The sequence below is a fragment of the Stigmatopora argus genome, chromosome 10, assembly GCF_051989625.1.
Source record: "Stigmatopora argus isolate UIUO_Sarg chromosome 10, RoL_Sarg_1.0, whole genome shotgun sequence".
Lineage (NCBI taxonomy): Eukaryota > Metazoa > Chordata > Actinopteri > Syngnathiformes > Syngnathidae > Stigmatopora > Stigmatopora argus.
The window spans coordinates 2,502,804-2,526,151 of NC_135396.1; the positions used below are offsets into that span (position 1 = coordinate 2,502,804).

General features: G+C 33.7%; 1 protein-coding gene and 1 long non-coding RNA gene across 2 annotated transcripts in view; both read left to right on the forward strand.

Annotated features, from left to right (window-relative positions):
* Positions 1-5,291, forward strand: part of LOC144083475 (uncharacterized) — a 35,807-nt gene extending 30,516 nt beyond the window's left edge. The window contains exon 3 of the long non-coding RNA XR_013303555.1: positions 4,223-5,291. This is a non-coding gene — a long non-coding RNA (uncharacterized LOC144083475). The remainder of the gene's footprint in view (positions 1-4,222) is intronic.
* A 405-nt stretch (positions 5,292-5,696) lies between these two features.
* On the forward strand, positions 5,697-8,380 carry rnf26 (ring finger protein 26). Its single transcript, XM_077611362.1, has one exon. The coding sequence runs from the start codon at positions 6,046-6,048 to the stop codon at positions 7,300-7,302; it is 1,257 nt and encodes a 418-aa protein (XP_077467488.1). The 5' UTR covers positions 5,697-6,045; the 3' UTR covers positions 7,303-8,380.
* Positions 8,381-23,348: the final 14,968 nt, after the last annotated feature.

The following is a 23,348-nucleotide window of genomic DNA, read 5'->3' on the forward strand; positions in this document are numbered from 1 at the left end:
GGTTAGGGTTTTTCCTTCCTTAGCCTGTTAGCTCCCGCGATCGCTCATTCAAGACTACTTCTCGTTGGCAAGTGGTTGAACGTTATCCTATTGTGAGGATATTTGTGTGCATCATTTTGGTAATATCTTGAAGGGAAGACAAAAGCAAACAACCCTCGATAGGTTGCATCTGAAAGTCAGGGTCAAAATTTAAAACAAAATTAGAATGAAGTTTAGTGTAAGGTTAGATTCAACTTATTTTTGAGTGTGTCTGCATCGTAATCCAAGTTCATTTAAATTAGTTTATGTTACGAGCGTGTTGCCATGCAAAACACCACACAGTCCCGGAACGAATTAAGCCCGTATCTCGAGGTACCACTGTACTAATATTTGGGGACTGTAGTACTAACGATGTTTTCGTTAAGTATTATAAAGTACCGAGTAGTGTGATAATAATTGCTGCGCGCCAGTTATATTTTCACTTATAGACCGTATTTATGCCATGCAAGTGCTTGTTAATTCTATTTATCGGTGTCTTTTGGCTCCACGGTTGCCAAAAAAATGACTTTCCCTTTTGCAAAGAATAAATATAAATAATTTACAGTCTTGACTAGATCAACAACTTTGATTAACACAGGCTGACTCCCTCCTTCTCGGTGCAGACTACCGATCTTAATATGGGCAGAAGACAGACAGCGGAGGAATTAGAAAGGCTCGCCATACAAAACTATGTTAAAACACCTGCCAGAAGACATCATATCATTTACATTACGCCGCTCGCATCTCTCTTTGGTTCTCTGGTGGTCTTTTGGCAGGTAAACTGTAAGCGAACATGGCTTTGGCTCCACTTCCTGGAATGTGGAAGCACTTTGCCAAACTGTAATAGAACGCATAACACACGAGTCGGTTAAATATTACGAAAGACATTCCCAGACTGTCATTGCCTAATTTGTCCAATGGGTTAGTTTATTTGCTTTAGAGGGTGTAGCATGTCCAAACTAATGGTTGGAAATGGTCTTGAAACTGTTGGCCAACAATGACTGGTTCTGGATTCTTGGGTTCGATCCCAGGTGGGTGGGGTCCTCACTGTGTGGTGTTTGTATGTTTTTCTCGGGCTTGCGTGGGTTTTCTGCGGCTATACCGCCTTCCTTCAACATCCTACATCACAGGTGTCAAAGTGGCGCCCCGCGGGCCAAATTTGGCCCGCTGAATCCTTTTGTGTGGCCCGAGAAAGTAAATGATGAGTGCCAACTTTCTGTTTTATGATGAAATTCAAATGAAGATTGTAGATTATTTCCTGTGTTTCCTCATTTTAAATCAATAATTGTAAACAATTTGTACTAATTTGAATGTCCAAAAATGATCTATCGATTAGCACGATCGAGAAAGCTGTACATTTATTAATCGATTAATTTTGGCAGCCTAGTTAGAAGACATAGCGGCCCTCCAGATGTTATCGAAACTACCACGTATCCCTGTGCTAGGATAGGCTCCAGCACCCTCTACTTTCCTTGTGAATGAACGTTCTTTCTGAGGGATACAGATTTCTTTCACTGGCCATGCATGGTTAATCAAAATTCACATTTTTTATTGTGAATCTGTATTTTATAACGATAATTAATTCCTTAGTGTCTTATTTTGAAGCCTCTATAGGGCAAGCCCCACGCCGCCATCTATTTCAGCTGCGACAAACGTGGTCCAAGTGTCTCAAAGTTGAGCAGGTCATAATTCGCTAACTTCGCATGGCTTAGAAGCTCACGCCATGTTTTTTTTTCCAGCAGTCTGAACAGAATGTTCAGTAAACACGAACTGCGTGTATATGGTATGTAGGTTTTGCAACGGTTCACGGTTTAAAAAGCGTACGATCATCACAGTCACGAGAGGCGATATCAGAAGGCTCAACGGTCGCACGTGATCTGCAAATGTTGTCGTAAAACGTCACGGAAGAACTATCTTGGTGGCTTTGCCATGAAATTTCCCACTCAGCCCACTTGGAAGCAGATGAAAGAACGGCGAGACGCGTGGTGGACGCTGATCCCGAAACCTCGGTGTCGGACACGTGGCTGCCAAGTGGACTGGCGGTGATCCGTGCAGAACAGCCCGGCATATCAAAGTTACTGTAAATTATGAAAGCGTTCCACTCTAAAGATCGCAGCTGCTTTCAAAGGCTAGGAGAATCTTGATCTTTTAAAGTCCAAAGTTTGGACAGTAATCCTTCACTACATGAGAGCGTCAATAATGTTTGACAGCAAAGTGTCACAGGAACACTTTTCCTTATTCATTTAACCAAAGTGTATCCCGTTGAATATTGAATTGAATTGAATGCTTTTATTGTCATTATACAAGTAGAATGAGATTTCAAGCTTCACCACAAAGTGCACAAATAACAACAACAAACAAACAGACAAATAAATAATCATTATGTAATACTAAATATAAATAAGTAGTCAACATAATAAGTCGAGAAGTGCACAAATGACAACAAACAGATTTAAAAAAAATCAATAAATACAGTTATTTTTACAGATTTTTTTCTGGGGGAATTTTTTTTATTAAAATGTTTTTGTATAAGTTCATAAAACTGTTAAAATCCACGCTGAAACTCACAAGCGGAAGCCACGCCCCTATCCTCCGCTTGCTACTAGGACTCGGCACTGAAGCAAGAAAAAAAATCCTAAATATATGTTTTAAAATAGGGGTGACCCTACTTTGCGGTTTTTCGTTTATCGCGGCCATGTCTGGTCTACATTAACTGCGATAATCGAGGGATTACTGTAGTCAACATAAATAAGTAGTAGTCAACATGGATAAATAGTCAACAGTGGTTGGCATTAAGTCTTGATTAGGTCCTCCTGGGTGCAGAAATCGAGTTGTGTATGGTCATGCCTCTTGGGGAGAAACTTTCCTTGAGTCTGTTTGTCTTGGCTGTTATGGCCAGCAGGTTGAAGTGCTGAAAGCTTAGATGTGTATTGTCTTTTATGGCCTTCCGAGGCACCAGGATTGGTAGATGCTGGACACCCAATGACTGGATGCTATGGTAGATGTCACAGGAATGGTATTCCTTGCCGTCCCGCCTTTTCTTCATCCTTTTACGTACTTTACGTACGTATTTTTACGTACAGGAACACTGTCCTTACATACATTTGAACGTACCATGTACGAGGGTGTGTTAGGCTTTCCCGTGTGATTGATGACTCCACACGACGAGTGTTTACCTCACCAGGGCTCGTGTTGTGCTCAAGGCCTAAACAGCCACTGAAGGAAGGAAGGAAAGGAAGGAGAGGAAAAGAAGTCATTCTTTCCAAACTATTGAGGTCACCCCTGTTTCTGGGAGTTGTCCACCCCTCATGAGAGACGCCTATTGTCCCTGCTCCTGCGCGGGTATGGCGAGGGCCATGGCATCTCGTCATTGGTGTCTGCTGAGGGGGCTCCGAGGGGTGAGTGGGAGAAGAATTAGAATTTCGTAAAACGCCGTCTTGACAACCAGGAATGTGACAAAGAGGGACTTTGATAACCGTGCGGGACGAGATGCCAACATGGCTTCACCACGGGGATTACATGGAGTGGGCGGAGTTGGATTTTACTATACTTTCCCTCTGGCATCTTGTGAAAAAAATCCATGCTGTAATGTCTAGTAGTCAGGGATTTTACGCTTTAGCGTTGTTTACATCTTATATAGTTCATTTTACAGTTTGAATCCAAGTCTATCCAATCTGAGAAACACTGGGGTTTTTTCGGAGATTCCGCATAAGTTTTGTTCTATTTTATTTTCCCTGGTGAAGAATTTTAATTTAGTGGCAAATTGGCATTCATCCGCGATTGAAAGGATCCCTAAATAAAGCATCCAGTATATCCGACACCTGTTGGTCGAATTATAATTCCAGAAAATGTAAGAACTGCAAACCTTTCATGGGATTAACGGCGAATAAATGAGGACCACACACTCATTTACTGCCATTGGGCATTTACTTTGACGGCATTCCATTAAGAAGTTTGACAATCAATGGCAATGTATCACAAAGACAGACACACAATACATTGTAGACCTAGGTAAAAAAAAACTGGAGCCACATACTTTTTATTTTAATGTTTTTACAACTTTCTTTGTTCTGTTAGCTTGATTTTTTTCTGCTACTTCTTATATGTAGTTTAAATTTTAGCATGTTGCTGATTTTTACAGACCAGAAAGTTGTACATAAATTTGTACTTGAGACCATATTCCAAACAGTCTTTCATGTTGAAGGTTGAGGTCAAAGGCAAAGGAGTTCCTTGGAATTCTTGGGTTGTGCGTACAGACAAAAGATGAAGAAAAGCAAGTCCTGTTTTTTAAAGGAGGGAAATGACCTATCAAGTGAGACCGTCAATCGCTGTTGGCCTGTCATTCGTGGCTCTTTGAAGAAAAGCCCTGAAGATCGTTAGGTGTTTTGTTATCGCAGTTTGATCCTGACCGCTCTACACATCCACCTTTTGGGGAGTGACCTTTTTTCAGTCCACGGATTCTTGCGTTTACGTCATCGTGGGATGCATTATCGCCGATGAGCCGGAAGTTTTGCTCCTCGTAAACCATCAAGCCGCCACTTGGCAGGATGTTTTTCTGGACTAAAATCAAGCTAAATTCCATCATCTTTCACCAGAGACCACGGCATGAGTGAAAGTGGGTACCATAAAAGACACTTTAGAAATCCCTGCAGAAACAGCAACGTATTTGTAAGTGTTCATTTGGACAAAAGCAATTTGAACTTCACAAAACAAACACAGGAAGCTGATGGCCTGTCTGACTAATAGACCAGAGGGAGGGTCCACGACCATATAAGGAGTAAGAAGCTCTATGGCAAAGACAAAAGCAAAATGCCTTTTATAGGTACTTGCATCGCCCCTGTCTATCCCCGATGTGTGATTAGACGCTTAAACAAACGCCATTCGTCATTTCTCCAAAGGCTTGGAACGGGATTTCCGAAGATCGCACCGGAAAATAAAACAAAGGTGCGTTTAAATTGGGGAGGCTGAGGTAGATTCAAATGAGGAAGGAAATACCAATGACGTAGTTGTGAAAATATTGGTGGAAATGGCCATTGAAGAACACATTATGCAACTGTATGGTAACAGAAGGAAAAGCGTATATTAATATGACCAAATATAAACCAAATTGAGGTCATTTCTCCTAAAGCCAAGAATACCTGGTGGTTGAAATTAAATATTGACACCTTCAAACCCAGGTTTATGATAAATTGTCTTCTCAAAGAAGTTGTGACCAGCGCGGAATTCATGGTTCCATTAATCAACAAGTCCTCCAAGTCCTGAAGCATCAAAGCACCCCCCAAGCCATAACCTTATCACCACGTTTGACTGTTGTTGTTTTTAAATGCTCTGTGAGGAAGCCAGATGTTACAAGAATCAACTTTAAACAAAAATCAAGTCAACTTTTTAGGAGAAATGTTGTCATTGTCATTTGATAAACATAGAGTTAATGGAATGTATACTTTAAAATTGCTGCTTTGCTAGGTTTTTAATGTCGGAAATGCAGTAAATTAACTACATGCTTAAACTATATTTGACAGTTTGAAAATATGTTGGAGTCGTGTAAAAAAATAAGAGAAAAAAATAGATTAAGCCGATAGAAGACTGTTCCAAGATGGCCACTGACTACTAACGCCGCCGACCCCGACTGTTCGTATCTAGCGCTCCAATGTGTGATGTCTACGGGAATCGTAATCAAAACAAACATGGCTCCCCACCTCCAAGATGGGACGCGTGTTGAAACGCATAATAAGCGTTTCCTTTGTCCAATTCGCTAATACTTTTGAACACGTTCAATGTCTTATTGAGGTAAATTTGTTAACTATTCGGCTCTGAGTAACAAATGTGAGCGAAGAAATAGCGAAAATCGGGGGGAGTGTCCGAATCGTATTTGAACGCAAACATCCGGTTGTGCGTTCATGTAGCTAGTTCGCTACATTGAAATCGTTTCTTTTTCGGGCAGTCTGGTGCAAAAAAACAAAATTGGAATGTAACTGAGCCTAAACCCCTGCCATGGAATGTGTAGTGACACACTGAAAGCAACGTGTCATGGGACCAATAGACGCTGCTATTTCCACCATAGGGAAATGCCTCGATGCAGTCTGCCTAATCCTGGACGTCAATTTCCTTCTCGTCCACACGGTAGTCTGCTCGTTTCTGGCTGTTTTCCACTTTCTAATCAACCTCCCCGGACTCTTGATCTACTCCCTTTTGGAGGTGGGCAACTTGGCGGCCTTCTGCTTGCTCTCCACGGCGGAAGCCACGTCCCACGGCGCCGCGGCGGTGCTGGGGAACCTGGTGCTGTCTCTGGAGGGGCTCCTGGAGAGCCTGAAGATGGTGGGCTACCTGCTCGCCCACGTGCTCCTCCGGGGCAAGGAGCAGCTTTGTCGCGGCTTGCTGCTTCTGATGGAGGCGTGCGGCATCGCGCTCAGCCTCCTGGTCTACCTGGTCAACACGGTGGTCAACTACGCCTTCATCGCCGCCCTCAACCTCTACTGGGCCGCGGTCAGCGTGTGGCAGACGGTGTTGAGCCCGCTGCAAATGGCGTCGGAGCTCACCCTGACCGGTGTCACCTTCCTCTACAGCTGCCTGATGGGGACCTCGGCGTTCCTCTGGTCCCCTTGCAAGATGGCCTTGGACTTCCTGGCCTCGCTGGCGCACATCTTCGTCAGCGTCTTCATCCTCAACGCGTACGGCCTGGTCCTGACCGTCGGCATCGCGCTGACGACCGCCGCCTACCTTAATCCCGTCGTCGCCCGGCGACTCGTGGCTCAGGTCGACTCCTTCCCGGCCACGCGAAGGCTCTTGGCGAGGCTTCGATCCACCCCGGCTTTAATCGGCGCCGCCGCGCGCCACCTGCGACGGTGGTCGCTTGGTCTTTACCATCTGGAGAGGAACAACTGGCGACCGCTGCTGTCTCGCCGCCGCGGTGGCGGCGCTTTGAACGTGGCGCCAAGATGGCCGCAGAGGGAGAACAGAGGGGACGGCGAGGAAAACCAGCGAGGCCCGCCAGATGGGAGAGCCGGTGACCGGCCGCCGCCGCCGTCGACGTCCAGCGCGGCCAGACCGCTGAAGGCGGACAATATGCCCGCGGCCGAGAACCTGTGGACGCTTCTGAACGAGCAGGAAAGCCGAAAAATGTGCGTCATCTGTCACGACTGCGTGAAGACGGTGGTGCTGCTGCCCTGCAGGCACTTGTGCCTGTGCCGAGACTGCGCCGACATTCTGCTACGTCAACTCTTTTTCCGGCACAAATGCCCGTTGTGTCGCCGCGCCATCTACGACACTATTGAGGTGTACTTATGAGGCCGTGACATCACTCCGACCTTGATTGACGGCGAAAGGGGTTTTGTTCTCATCTAAAAATGGACGTCCGATGCATTTTGACGGGGAGGCGTCCTCGTTAGCGACGTCCCAAGCCGACAGGAATATTTTTGAAGTATTCGGATCATGGTGTGATATCTCAAATAAAGTATTTCTTGACTTAAAATAGAAATTCAGTGATTTGGCGTTTTTTTGGTTGTGTTGTATTCTAAGTTATTTTTGATCGGGTGGAAGATAGGGGCATCGGAATCGACAAAACGTGGAAAATAGATGAAATAATATAGAATTTTTTAGTTTGAATTGTTGGGAATTCAAAAGAGATGAAAATAAAGCCATCTTGCGCGTTCGTTCATTTTTACGGATGAGTTAACATACAGGTTATAATGGATGACTGTTTAAAAGGTTGGGCGGGTTCATGAAGTGTTTAATTCACACTCCAATATGATTGTGATTAACCATTATGAATATGTATTTACATCGCATGAATGTGAGAAGTTAAACGCGCGAATGCCAATTTTTGTCTTGAATATCAATGTGAACCTTTAGTGAACTTTGCCGAGCCTTTAAAAAATGTTCATGGATTTCAACCACTTTGCCTACCTTGTGTACAGTTTACCTTCATTTTTTTAACAAAAAAATCCCAATGTCTTTGCTTTTTTTCCTCCATAAATGCCTCATTTGTTGTGTTTAAAAAATAATTGTATATGATTTTTTTCAAGTGTTTTGTGTTGACTCCGTTTACAATTCTCTGAGCCTATTGTGCTATTATTTGTATGAACTATGACCTGAAATTAGCCATCTTACCTTGAATTGTTTTTCAATTTTACATCTTGCCTGCTTCATGATTGACATTCAAAAATATGACATTACGTTAGTCACGCTTCTCAGGTATTTCTAAAATGCCGTCAAAGTATGACATTCCCATAAAAGCCGCCATGGAACAAATGTGTTTTCAGACTGATTTGCACACTTGAATGTAACCCAAGTCCGATGCTCAAATATACTAATTTTGCAGAATCCAAGATGGAAAAACTGGCAATAAAAATAATAATCATCATCATTTTGTGATTTTTCTTTTTTTTGTCTGTGTAGTTGTGTTCAACATGCTAATTTTTGGACCCTGGCCTGATTTGATTCTTCGCACGCTGCAATTGAAATCTGCTTGACTAACACAGAGTGAGTACACACACACACACACCGATATCTCAAATTGTTGGTTATTAGTGATTATATAGTTGAGAAACAACACACATTATCAACATTGCTTGCCCCATCACACTCCGATCTGACCTATCTTCCCTCGTCTTATCTTTTAGTGTCCCTTTGGCGCGTTATATTGAGTGTTGTTTTCGTAGTATCACTTTTCCCTGATTGTATTTCTTTATGACTTCATTCTTTGGCTAAACAAAACTCCAAAGAACCAAAAACTGGAGGATACCAAACTCCCATGTGGCACATTAAAACTGGTCCAGCATGTGAGAAGATTTAGATTCTCTATGTCTAAGCAGCCCGGGGAAAAAATAATGACATTTCAATTGGAAATGCTTTTATTCTTGCTGCAAACATGAAGAAAAATGTAATTTTAAATAGTAAATAATTTTCAGGCGATTCTAGGTCACTTCTTGCTGTTTTTGCAGGATTTAAATGGCTTTTTCCGTTATTATTAAGGCAATTCTTGGTCACTTCATATTGATTTCCTGTTTACTTTTTAATCATAAGACTAGTTTGAACCCCTAATTAAAAAAAAAAAAACTTAGCCCGAGTTTGAAATCTTAACTTGAAACCTAAACTCGGGTTTTAAACACAATTTGAAAGCGAGGGTCAATTTCTCAGGGTGATAAATTGTACATAGCTCGGTAATAAAATACACTTGGTGTACATCTGTTAAGGCAATTTAGAGACTCTTTTTCCCACATGAACTTGTCATTTGAGACAACCTAAGGATTTTCGGAGTGTTTAAATGTATTTGACTTATGCGTTCAAGATGACATAAGCGGGGGCGTGTCCAGATGGGGCTCCTCCCACATCCACTGTACTCTAGAGTGCCATGCTTTACAAGTGTTTCCCAGGTTCTAAAAATGGAGTCAGACATCCGGGCAGATGTCGCAATGTACACGACGTCAGCCTGCAGAAATTTTTTGGCGTTCACTATCAGACTATTTTGGACGATGGGGGTCAAAGGTCATTAGGCGTCCGACATTGTCTGACCTCTGAACCCATGAACTGAGCTGTTGTGCTTGTATGACGAGAAACTTGAGGGTTTGATTTCAGACGTACGGCTTTGGTAGTTTTGAATATGTAATAACGTTAGGTCCATTTTTGATGGCGAGAAGAGGAGGATTGCGTTTTTTTAGACAGATTTTTAAGTGATTGCAGACTGCCACCTGCTGGAAAACAATCGGCAGGGGAAACCCGGACAAAAGCCACCAATTCAGGGTGTAGCCCGCCTCTGGCCCAAAGGCAGCTGGGAGAGAAGTCTTATTATACATAGTCGTTTTTTTAAGAAAAAAAAGCCTTACTATAATGTAGTCGTTTTTAAGGAAAAAAAAAGCCTTACTATATTATGCATTTTTTACGAAAAAAGCCTTACTATACTATGTCGTTTTTTTTTTAAAAAAAAGCCTTACTATACTATGTCTTTTTTTTTAAAGCCTTACTATACTATGTTTTTTTTTTTTTAAAAAGCCTTACTATACTATGTCGTTTTTTTTTTTAAAAGCCTTACCATACTGTCGTTTTTTACGAAAAAAGCCTTACTATACTATGTCGTTTTTTAAGAAAAAAAGCCTTGCTATACTATGTCGTTTTTTAAGAAAAAAAGCCTTACTATACTATGTCGTTTTTTAAGAAAAAAAGCCTTACTATACTATGTCGTTTTTTAAGAAAAAAAGCCTTACTATACTATGTCGTTTTTTTTCAGAAAAAAAGCCTTACTATACTATGTCGTTTTTTAAGAAAAAAAGCCTTACTATACTATGTCGTTTTTTAAGAAAAAAAGCCTTACTATAGTATGTCGTTTTTAAGAAAAAAAGCCTTACTATACTATGTCGTTTTTTTACGAAAAAAAGCCTTACTATACTATGTCGTTTTTTTTACGAAAAAAGCCTTACTATACTATGTCGTTTTTTAAGAAAAAAAGCCTTGCTATACTATGTCGTTTTTTAAGAAAAAAAGCCTTACTATAATATGTCGTTTTTTTAAGAAAAAAAGCCTTACTATACTATGTCGTTTTTTAAGAAAAAAAGCCTTACTATACTATGTCGTTTTTTAAGAAAAAAAGCCTTACTATACTATGTCGTTTTTTTAAGAAAAAAAGCCTTACTATACTATGTCGTTTTTTTACGAAAAAAAGCCTTACTATACTATGTCGTTTTTTTTACGAAAAAAGCCTTACTATACTATGTCGTTTTTTAAGAAAAAAAGCCTTGCGATAGTATGTCGTTTTTAAGAAAAAAAGCCTTACTATACTATGTCGTTTTTTAAGAAAAAAAGCCTTACTATACTATGTCGTTTTTTTACGAAAAAAAGCCTTACTATACTATGTCGTTTTTTTTACGAAAAAAGCCTTACTATACTATGTCGTTTTTTTACGAAAAAAAGCCTTACTATACTATGTCGTTTTTTTTACGAAAAAAGCCTTACTATACTATGTCGTTTTTTAAGAAAAAAAGCCTTGCGATAGTATGTCGTTTTTAAGAAAAAAAGCCTTACTATACTATGTCGTTTTTTAAGAAAAAAAAGCCTTACTATACTATGTCGTTTTTTTACGAAAAAAGCCTTACTATACTATGTCGTTTTTTAAGAAAAAAAGCCTTACTATACTATGTCGTTTTTTAAGAAAAAAAGCCTTACTATACTATGTCGTTTTTTAAGAAAAAAAGCCTTACTATACTATGTCGTTTTTTAAGAAAAAAAGCCTTACTATACTATGTCGTTTTTTAAGAAAAAAAGCCTTACTATACTATGTCGTTTTTTAAGAAAAAAAGCCTTACTATACTATGTCGTTTTTTTTCAGAAAAAAAGCCTTACTATACTATGTCGTTTTTTAAGAAAAAAAGCCTTACTATACTATGTCGTTTTTTAAGAAAAAAAGCCTTACTATAGTATGTCGTTTTTAAGAAAAAAAGCCTTACTATACTATGTCGTTTTTTTACGAAAAAAAGCCTTACTATACTATGTCGTTTTTTTTACGAAAAAAGCCTTACTATACTATGTCGTTTTTTAAGAAAAAAAGCCTTGCTATACTATGTCGTTTTTTAAGAAAAAAAGCCTTACTATACTATGTCGTTTTTTAAGAAAAAAAGCCTTACTATACTATGTCGTTTTTTAAGAAAAAAAGCCTTACTATACTATGTCGTTTTTTAAGAAAAAAAGCCTTACTATACTATGTCGGTTTTTTTCAGAAAAAAGCCTTACTATACTATGTCGTTTTTTAAGAAAAAAAGCCTTACTATACTATGTCGTTTTTTTACGAAAAAAAGCCTTACTATACTATGTCGTTTTTTTTACGAAAAAAGCCTTACTATACTATGTCGTTTTTTAAGAAAAAAAGCCTTGCTATAGTATGTCGTTTTTAAGAAAAAAAGCCTTACTATACTATGTCGTTTTTTTAAGAAAAAAAAGCCTTACTATACTATGTCGTTTTTTTACGAAAAAAGCCTCACTATACTATGTCGTTTTTTAAGAAAAAAAGCCTTACTATACTATGTCGTTTTTTAAGAAAAAAAGCCTTACTATACTATGTCGTTTTTTAAGAAAAAAAGCCTTACTATACTATGTCGTTTTTTAAGAAAAAAAGCCTTACTATACTATGTCGTTTTTTAAGAAAAAAAGCCTTACTATAGTATGTCGTTTTTAAGAAAAAAAGCCTTACTATACTATGTCGTTTTTTTACAAAAAAAGCCTTACTATACTATGTCGTTTTTTTACGAAAAAAGCCTTACTGTACTATGTCGTTTTTTAAGAAAAAAAGCCTTACTATACTATGTCGTTTTTTAAGAAAAAAAGCCTTACTATACTGTCGTTTTTTAAGAAAAAAAGCCTTACTATACTATGTCGTTTTTTAAGAAAAAAAGCCTTACTATACTATGTCGTTTTTTAAGAAAAAAAGCCTTGCTATAGTATGTCGTTTTTAAGAAAAAAAGCCTTACTATACTATGTCGTTTTTTAAGAAAAAAAAGCCTTACTATACTATGTCGTTTTTTTACGAAAAAAGCCTTACTATACTATGTCGTTTTTTAAGAAAAAAAGCCTTACTATACTATGTCGTTTTTTAAGAAAAAAAGCCTTACTATACTATGTCGTTTTTTTAAGAAAAAAAGCCTTACTATACTATGTCGTTTTTTAAGAAAAAAAGCCTTACTATACTATGTCGTTTTTTAAGAAAAAAGCCTTACTATAGTATGTCGTTTTTAAGAAAAAAAGCCTTACTATACTATGTCGTTTTTTTGCGAAAAAAGCCTTACTATACCATGTCGTTTTTTTACGAAAAAAGCCTTACTATACTATGTCGTTTTTTAAGAAAAAAAGCCTTGCTATACTATGTCGTTTTTTAAGAAAAAAAGCCTTGCTATACTATGTCGTTTTTTAAGAAAAAAAGCCTTACTATACTATGTCGTTTTTTAAGAAAAAAAGCCTTACTATACTATGTCGTTTTTTAAGAAAAAAAGCCTTACTATAGTATGTCGTTTTTAAGAAAAAAAAGCCTTACTATACTATGTCGTTTTTTTACGAAAAAAAGCCTTACTATACTATGTCGTTTTTTTACGAAAAAAAGCCTTACTATACTATGTCGTTTTTTTTACGAAAAAAGCCTTACTATACTATGTCGTTTTTTAAGAAAAAAAGCCTTGCTATACTATGTCGTTTTTTAAGAAAAAAAGCCTTACTATACTATGTCGTTTTTTAAGAAAAAAAGCCTTACTATACTATGTCGTTTTTTAAGAAAAAAAGCCTTACTATACTATGTCGTTTTTTAAGAAAAAAAGCCTTACTATACTATGTCGGTTTTTTTCAGAAAAAAGCCTTACTATACTATGTCGTTTTTTAAGAAAAAAAGCCTTACTATACTATGTCGTTTTTTTACGAAAAAAAGCCTTACTATACTATGTCGTTTTTTTTACGAAAAAAGCCTTACTATACTATGTCGTTTTTTAAGAAAAAAAGCCTTGCTATAGTATGTCGTTTTTAAGAAAAAAAAGCCTTACTATACTATGTCGTTTTTTTAAGAAAAAAAAGCCTTACTATACTATGTCGTTTTTTTACGAAAAAAGCCTCACTATACTATGTCGTTTTTTAAGAAAAAAAGCCTTACTATACTATGTCGTTTTTTAAGAAAAAAAGCCTTACTATACTATGTCGTTTTTTAAGAAAAAAAGCCTTACTATACTATGTCGTTTTTTAAGAAAAAAAGCCTTACTATACTATGTCGTTTTTTAAGAAAAAAAGCCTTACTATAGTATGTCGTTTTTAAGAAAAAAAGCCTTACTATACTATGTCGTTTTTTTACAAAAAAAGCCTTACTATACTATGTCGTTTTTTTACGAAAAAAGCCTTACTATACTATGTCGTTTTTTAAGAAAAAAAGCCTTACTATACTATGTCGTTTTTTAAGAAAAAAAGCCTTACTATACTGTCGTTTTTTAAGAAAAAAAGCCTTACTATACTATGTCGTTTTTTAAGAAAAAAAGCCTTACTATACTATGTCGTTTTTTAAGAAAAAAAGCCTTACTATACTATGTCGTTTTTTAAGAAAAAAAGCCTTACTATACTATGTCGGTTTTTTTCAGAAAAAAGCCTTACTATACTATGTCGTTTTTTAAGAAAAAAAGCCTTACTATACTATGTCGTTTTTTTACGAAAAAAAGCCTTACTATACTATGTCGTTTTTTAAGAAAAAAAGCCTTACTATACTATGTCGTTTTTTAAGAAAAAAAGCCTTGCTATAGTATGTCGTTTTTAAGAAAAAAAGCCTTACTATACTATGTCGTTTTTTAAGAAAAAAAAGCCTTACTATACTATGTCGTTTTTTACGAAAAAAGCCTTACTATACTATGTCGTTTTTTAAGAAAAAAAGCCTTACTATACTATGTCGTTTTTTAAGAAAAAAAGCCTTACTATACTATGTCGTTTTTTTAAGAAAAAAAGCCTTACTATACTATGTCGTTTTTTAAGAAAAAAAGCCTTACTATACTATGTCGTTTTTTAAGAAAAAAGCCTTACTATAGTATGTCGTTTTTAAGAAAAAAAGCCTTACTATACTATGTCGTTTTTTTGCGAAAAAAGCCTTACTATACCATGTCGTTTTTTTACGAAAAAAGCCTTACTATACTATGTCGTTTTTTAAGAAAAAAAGCCTTGCTATACTATGTCGTTTTTTAAGAAAAAAAGCCTTGCTATACTATGTCGTTTTTTAAGAAAAAAAGCCTTACTATACTATGTCGTTTTTTAAGAAAAAAAGCCTTACTATACTATGTCGTTTTTTAAGAAAAAAAGCCTTACTATAGTATGTCGTTTTTAAGAAAAAAAAGCCTTACTATACTATGTCGTTTTTTTACGAAAAAAAGCCTTACTATACTATGTCGTTTTTTTACGAAAAAAGCCTTACTATACCATGTCGTTTTTTTACGAAAAAAGCCTTACTATACTATGTCGTTTTTTACGAAAAAAAGCCTTGCTATACTATGTCGTTTTTTAAGAAAAAAAGCCTTGCTATACTATGTCGTTTTTTAAGAAAAAAAGCCTTACTATACTATGTCGTTTTTTAAGAAAAAAAGCCTTACTATACTATGTCGTTTTTTAAGAAAAAAAGCCTTACTATAGTATGTCGTTTTTAAGAAAAAAGCCTTACTATACTATGTCGTTTTTTTACAAAAAAAGCCTTACTATACTATGTCGTTTTTTTACGAAAAAAGCCTTACTATACTATGTCGTTTTTTAAGAAAAAAAGCCTTACTATACTATGTCGTTTTTTAAGAAAAAAAGCCTTACTATACTGTCGTTTTTTAAGAAAAAAAGCCTTACTATACTATGTCGTTTTTTTACGAAAAAAAGCCTTACTATACTATGTCGTTTTTTTTACGAAAAAAGCCTTACTATACTATGTCGTTTTTTTACGAAAAAAAGCCTTACTATACTATGTCGTTTTTTTACGAAAAAAGCCTTACTATACTATGTCGTTTTTTAAGAAAAAAAGCCTTACTATACTATGTCGTTTTTTTACGAAAAAAAGCCTTACTATACTATGTCGTTTTTTTTACGAAAAAAGCCTTACTATACTATGTCGTTTTTTAAGAAAAAAAGCCTTGCTATAGTATGTCGTTTTTAAGAAAAAAAGCCTTACTATACTATGTCGTTTTTTAAGAAAAAAAAGCCTTACTATACTATGTCGTTTTTTTACGAAAAAAGCCTTACTATACTATGTCGTTTTTTAAGAAAAAAAGCCTTACTATACTATGTCGTTTTTTAAGAAAAAAAGCCTTACTATACTATGTCGTTTTTTAAGAAAAAAAGCCTTACTATACTATGTCGTTTTTTAAGAAAAAAAGCCTTACTATACTATGTCGTTTTTTAAGAAAAAAAGCCTTACTATAGTATGTCGTTTTTAAGAAAAAAAGCCTTACTATACTATGTCGTTTTTTTGCGAAAAAAGCCTTACTATACCATGTCGTTTTTTTACGAAAAAAGCCTTACTATACTATGTCGTTTTTTAAGAAAAAAAGCCTTGCTATACTATGTCGTTTTTTAAGAAAAAAAGCCTTGCTATACTATGTCGTTTTTTAAGAAAAAAAGCCTTACTATACTATGTCGTTTTTTAAGAAAAAAAGCCTTACTATACTATGTCGTTTTTTAAGAAAAAAAGCCTTACTATAGTATGTCGTTTTTAAGAAAAAAAAGCCTTACTATACTATGTCGTTTTTTTACGAAAAAAAGCCTTACTATACTATGTCGTTTTTTTACGAAAAAAGCCTTACTATACCATGTCGTTTTTTTACGAAAAAAGCCTTACTATACTATGTCGTTTTTTACGAAAAAAAGCCTTGCTATACTATGTCGTTTTTTAAGAAAAAAAGCCTTGCTATACTATGTCGTTTTTTAAGAAAAAAAGCCTTACTATACTATGTCGTTTTTTAAGAAAAAAAGCCTTACTATACTATGTCGTTTTTTAAGAAAAAAAGCCTTACTATAGTATGTCGTTTTTAAGAAAAAAAGCCTTACTATACTATGTCGTTTTTTTACGAAAAAAAGCCTTACTATACTATGTCGTTTTTTTTACGAAAAAAGCCTTACTATACTATGTCGTTTATTTACGAAAAAAGCCTTACTATACTATGTCGTTTTTAAGAAAAAAAGCCTTACTATACTATGTCGTTTATTTACGAAAAAAGCCTTACTATACTATGTCGTTTTTTTACGAAAAAAGCCTTACTATACTATGTCGTTTTTTAAGAAAAAAAGCCTTGCTATACTATGTCGTTTTTTAAGAAAAAAAGCCTTTCTATACTATGTCGTTTTTTAAGAAAAAAAGCCTTACTATACAATGTCGTTTTTTAAGAAAAAAAGACTTACTATATTATGTCGTTTTTTAAGAAAAAAAGCCTTACTATACTATGTCGTATTTTTTCAGAAAAAAGCCTTACTATACTATGTCGTTTTTTAAGAAAAAAAGCCTTACTATACTATGTCGTTTTTTTACGAAAAAAAGCCTTACTATACTATGTCGTTTTTTTTACGAAAAATGCCTTACTATACTATGTCGTTTTTTAAGAAAAAAAGCCTTGCTATAGTATGTCGTTTTTAAGAAAAAAAGCCTTACTATACTATGTCGTTTTTTAAAGAAAAAAAGCCTTACTATACTGTCGTTTTTTTACGAAAAAAAGCCTTACTATACTATGTCGTTTTTTTACGAAAAAAAGCCTTACTATACTATGTCGTTTTTTTTACGAAAAAAGCCTTACTATACTATGTCGTTTTTTAAGAAAAAAAGCCTTGCTATACTATGTCGTTTTTTAAGAAAAAAAGCCTTACTATACTATGTCGTTTTTTAAGAAAAAAAGCCTTACTATACTATGTCGTTTTTTAAGAAAAAAAGCCTTACTATACTATGTCGTTTTTTAAGAAAAAAAGCCTTACTATACTATGTCGGTTTTTTTCAGAAAAAAGCCTTACTATACTATGTCGTTTTTTAAGAAAAAAAGCCTTACTATACTATGTCGTTTTTTTACGAAAAAAAGCCTTACTATACTATGTCGTTTTTTTTACGAAAAAAGCCTTACTATACTATGTCGTTTTTTAAGAAAAAAAGCCTTGCTATAGTATGTCGTTTTTAAGAAAAAAAGCCTTACTATACTATGTCGTTTTTTTAAGAAAAAAAAGCCTTACTATACTATGTCGTTTTTTTACGAAAAAAGCCTCACTATACTATGTCGTTTTTTAAGAAAAAAAGCCTTACTATACTATGTCGTTTTTTAAGAAAAAAAGCCTTACTATACTATGTCGTTTTTTAAGAAAAAAAGCCTTACTATACTATGTCGTTTTTTAAGAAAAAAAGCCTTACTATACTATGTCGTTTTTTAAGAAAAAAAGCCTTACTATAGTATGTCGTTTTTAAGAAAAAAAGCCTTACTATACTATGTCGTTTTTTTACAAAAAAAGCCTTACTATACTATGTTGTTTTTTAAGAAAAAAAGCCTTACTATACTATGTCGTTTTTTAAGAAAAAAAGCCTTACTATACTATGTCGTTTTTTAAGAAAAAAAGCCTTACTATACTGTCGTTTTTTAAGAAAAAAAGCCTTACTATACTATGTCGTTTTTTAAGAAAAAAAGCCTTACTATACTATGTCGTTTTTTAAGAAAAAAAGCCTTACTATACTATGTCGTTTTTTAAGAAAAAAAGCCTTACTATACTATGTCGGTTTTTTTCAGAAAAAAGCCTTACTATACTATGTCGTTTTTTAAGAAAAAAAGCCTTACTATACTATGTCGTTTTTTTACGAAAAAAAGCCTTACTATACTATGTCGTTTTTTAAGAAAAAAAGCCTTACTATACTATGTCGTTTTTTAAGAAAAAAAGCCTTGCTATAGTATGTCGTTTTTAAGAAAAAAAGCCTTACTATACTATGTCGTTTTTTAAGAAAAAAAAGCCTTACTATACTATGTCGTTTTTTTACGAAAAAAGCCTTACTATACTATGTCGTTTTTTAAGAAAAAAAGCCTTACTATACTATGTCGTTTTTTAAGAAAAAAAGCCTTACTATACTATGTCGTTTTTTTAAGAAAAAAAGCCTTACTATACTATGTCGTTTTTTAAGAAAAAAAGCCTTACTATACTATGTCGTTTTTTAAGAAAAAAGCCTTACTATAGTATGTCGTTTTTAAGAAAAAAAGCCTTACTATACTATGTCGTTTTTTTGCGAAAAAAGCCTTACTATACCATGTCGTTTTTTTACGAAAAAAGCCTTACTATACTATGTCGTTTTTTAAGAAAAAAAGCCTTGCTATACTATGTCCTTTTTTAAGAAAAAAAGCCTTGCTATACTATGTCGTTTTTTAAGAAAAAAAGCCTTACTATACTATGTCGTTTTTTAAGAAAAAAAGCCTTACTATACTATGTTGTTTTTTAAGAAAAAAAGCCTTACTATAGTATGTCGTTTTTAAGAAAAAAAAGCCTTACTATACTATGTCGTTTTTTTACGAAAAAAAGCCTTACTATACTATGTCGTTTTTTTACGAAAAAAGCCTTACTATACCATGTCGTTTTTTTACGAAAAAAGCCTTACTATACTATGTCGTTTTTTACGAAAAAAAGCCTTGCTATACTATGTCGTTTTTTAAGAAAAAAAGCCTTGCTATACTATGTCGTTTTTTAAGAAAAAAAGCCTTACTATACTATGTCGTTTTTTAAGAAAAAAAGCCTTACTATACTATGTCGTTTTTTAAGAAAAAAAGCCTTACTATAGTATGTCGTTTTTAAGAAAAAAGCCTTACTATACTATGTCGTTTTTTTACAAAAAAAGCCTTACTATACTATGTCGTTTTTTTACGAAAAAAGCCTTACTATACTATGTCGTTTTTTAAGAAAAAAAGCCTTACTATACTATGTCGTTTTTTAAGAAAAATAGCCTTACTATACTGTCGTTTTTTAAGAAAAAAAGCCTTACTATACTATGTCGTTTTTTTACGAAAAAAAGCCTTACTATACTATGTCGTTTTTTTTACGAAAAAAGCCTTACTATACTATGTCGTTTTTTTACGAAAAAAAGCCTTACTATACTATGTCGTTTTTTTACGAAAAAAGCCTTACTATACTATGTCGTTTTTTAAGAAAAAAAGCCTTACTATACTATGTCGTTTTTTTACGAAAAAAAGCCTTACTATACTATGTCGTTTTTTTTACGAAAAAAGCCTTACTATACTATGTCGTTTTTTAAGAAAAAAAGCCTTGCTATAGTATGTCGTTTTTAAGAAAAAAAGCCTTACTATACTATGTCGTTTTTTAAGAAAAAAAAGCCTTACTATACTATGTCGTTTTTTTACGAAAAAAGCCTTACTATACTATGTCGTTTTTTAAGAAAAAAAGCCTTACTATACTATGTCGTTTTTTAAGAAAAAAAGCCTTACTATACTATGTCGTTTTTTAAGAAAAAAAGCCTTACTATACTATGTCGTTTTTTAAGAAAAAAAGCCTTACTATACTATGTCGTTTTTTAAGAAAAAAAGCCTTACTATAGTATGTCGTTTTTAAGAAAAAAAGCCTTACTATACTATGTCGTTTTTTTGCGAAAAAAGCCTTACTATACCATGTCGTTTTTTTACGAAAAAAGCCTTACTATACTATGTCGTTTTTTAAGAAAAAAAGCCTTGCTATACTATGTCGTTTTTTAAGAAAAAAAGCCTTGCTATACTATGTCGTTTTTTAAGAAAAAAAGCCTTACTATACTATGTCGTTTTTTAAGAAAAAAAGCCTTACTATACTATGTCGTTTTTTAAGAAAAAAAGCCTTACTATAGTATGTCGTTTTTAAGAAAAAAAAGCCTTACTATACTATGTCGTTTTTTTACGAAAAAAAGCCTTACTATACTATGTCGTTTTTTTACGAAAAAAGCCTTACTATACCATGTCGTTTTTTTACGAAAAAAGCCTTACTATACTATGTCGTTTTTTACGAAAAAAAGCCTTGCTATACTATGTCGTTTTTTAAGAAAAAAAGCCTTGCTATACTATGTCGTTTTTTAAGAAAAAAAGCCTTACTATACTATGTCGTTTTTTAAGAAAAAAAGCCTTACTATACTATGTCGTTTTTTAAGAAAAAAAGCCTTACTATAGTATGTCGTTTTTAAGAAAAAAAGCCTTACTATACTATGTCGTTTTTTTACGAAAAAAAGCCTTACTATACTATGTCGTTTTTTTTACGAAAAAAGCCTTACTATACTATGTCGTTTATTTACGAAAAAAGCCTTACTATACTATGTCGTTTTTAAGAAAAAAAGCCTTACTATACTATGTCGTTTATTTACGAAAAAAGCCTTACTATACTATGTCGTTTTTTTACGAAAAAAGCCTTACTATACTATGTCGTTTTTTAAGAAAAAAAGCCTTGCTATACTATGTCGTTTTTTAAGAAAAAAAGCCTTGCTATACTATGTCGTTTTTAAAGAAAAAAAGCCTTACTATACAATGTCGTTTTTTAAGAAAAAAAGACTTACTATATTATGTCGTTTTTTAAGAAAAAAAGCCTTACTATACTATGTCGTATTTTTTCAGAAAAAAGCCTTACTATACTATGTCGTTTTTTAAGAAAAAAAGCCTTACTATACTATGTCGTTTTTTTACGAAAAAAAGCCTTACTATACTATGTCGTTTTTTTTACGAAAAATGCCTTACTATACTATGTCGTTTTTTAAGAAAAAAAGCCTTGCTATAGTATGTCGTTTTTAAGAAAAAAAGCCTTACTATACTATGTCGTTTTTTAAAGAAAAAAAGCCTTACTATACTATGTCGTTTTTTTACGAAAAAAGCCTTACTACACTGTCGTTTTTTAAGAAAAAAAGCCTTACTATACTATGTCGTTTTTTAAGAAAAAAAGCCTTACTATACTATGTCGTTTTTTAAGAAAAAAAGCCTCACTATACTATGTCGTTTTTTAAGAAAAAAAGCCTTACTATACTATGTCGTTTTTTAAGAAAAAAAGCCTTACTATACTATGTCGTTTTTTAAGAAAAAAAGCCTTACTATACTATGTTGTTTTTTTTCAGAAAAAAAGCCTTACTATACTATGTCGTTTTTTAAGAAAAAAAGCCTTACTATAGTATGTCGTTTTTAAGAAAAAAAGCCTTACTATACTATGTCGTTTTTTTACGGAAAAAAGCCTTACTATACTATGTCGTTTTTTTTACGAAAAAAGCCTTACCATACTATGTCGTTTTTTAAGAAAAAAAGCCTTGCTATACTATGTCGTTTTTTTAAGAAAAAAAGCCTTACTATACTATGTCGTTTTTTAAGAAAAAAAGCCTTACTATACTATGTCGTTTTTTAAGAAAAAAAGCCTTACTATACTATGTCGTTTTTTAAGAAAAAAAGCCTTACTATACTATGTCGTTTTTTTTCAGAAAAAAGCCTTACTATACTATGTCGTTTTTTAAGAAAAAAAGCCTTACTATGCTATGTCGTTTTTTTACGAAAAAAAGCCTTACTATACTATGTCGTTTTTTTTACGAAAAAAGCCTTACTATACTATGTCGTTTTTTAAGAAAAAAAGCCTTGCTAAAGTATGTCGTTTTTAAGAAAAAAAGCCTTACTATACTATGTCGTTTTTTTAAGAAAAAAAAGCCTTACTATACTATGTCGTTTTTTTACGAAAAAAGCCTTACTATACTATGTCGTTTTTTAAGAAAAAAAGCCTTACTATACTATGTAGTTTTTTAAGAAAAAAAGCCTTACTATACTTTGTCGTTTTTTAAGAAAAAAAGCCTTACTATACTATGTCGTTTTTTAAGAAAAAAAGCCTTACTATACTATGTCGTTTTTTAAGAACAAAAGCCTTACTATAGTATGTCGTTTTTAAGAAAAAAAGCCTTACTATACTATGTCGTTTTTTTACGAAAAAAGCCTTACTATACTATGTCGTTTTTTAAGAAAAAAAAGCCTTACTATACTATGTCGTTTTTTAAGAAAAAAAGCCTTACTATACTATGTCGTTTTTTAAGAAAAAAAGCCTTACTATACTATGTCGTTTTTTAAGAAAAAAAGCCTTACTATAGTATGTCGTTTTTAAGAAAAAAAGCCTTACTATACTATGTCGGTTTTTTTCAGAAAAAAGCCTTACTATACTATGTCGTTTTTTAAGAAAAAAAGCCTTACTATACTATGTCGTTTTTTTACGAAAAAAAGCCTTACTATACTATGTCGTTTTTTTTACGAAAAAAGCCTTACTATACTATGTCGTTTTTTAAGAAAAAAAGCCTTGCTATAGTATGTCGTTTTTAAGAAAAAAAGCCTTACTATACTATGTCGTTTTTTAAGAAAAAAAAGCCTTACTATACTATGTCGTTTTTTTACGAAAAAAGCCTTACTATACTATGTCGTTTTTTAAGAAAAAAAGCCTTACTATACTATGTCGTTTTTTAAGAAAAAAAGCCTTACTATACTATGTCGTTTTTTAAGAAAAAAAGCCTTACTATACTATGTCGTTTTTTAAGAAAAAAAGCCTTACTATACTATGTCGTTTTTTAAGAAAAAAAGCCTTACTATAGTATGTCGTTTTTAAGAAAAAAAGCCTTACTATACTATGTCGTTTTTTTACGAAAAAAGCCTTACTATACCATGTCGTTTTTTTACGAAAAAAGCCTTACTATACTATGTCGTTTTTTAAGAAAAAAAGCCTTGCTCTACTATGTCGTTTTTTAAGAAAAAAAGCCTTGCTATACTATGTCGTTTTTTAAGAAAAACAGCCTTACTATACTATGTCGTTTTTTAAGAAAAAAAGCCTTACTATACTATGTCGTTTTTTAAGAAAAAAAGCCTTACTAT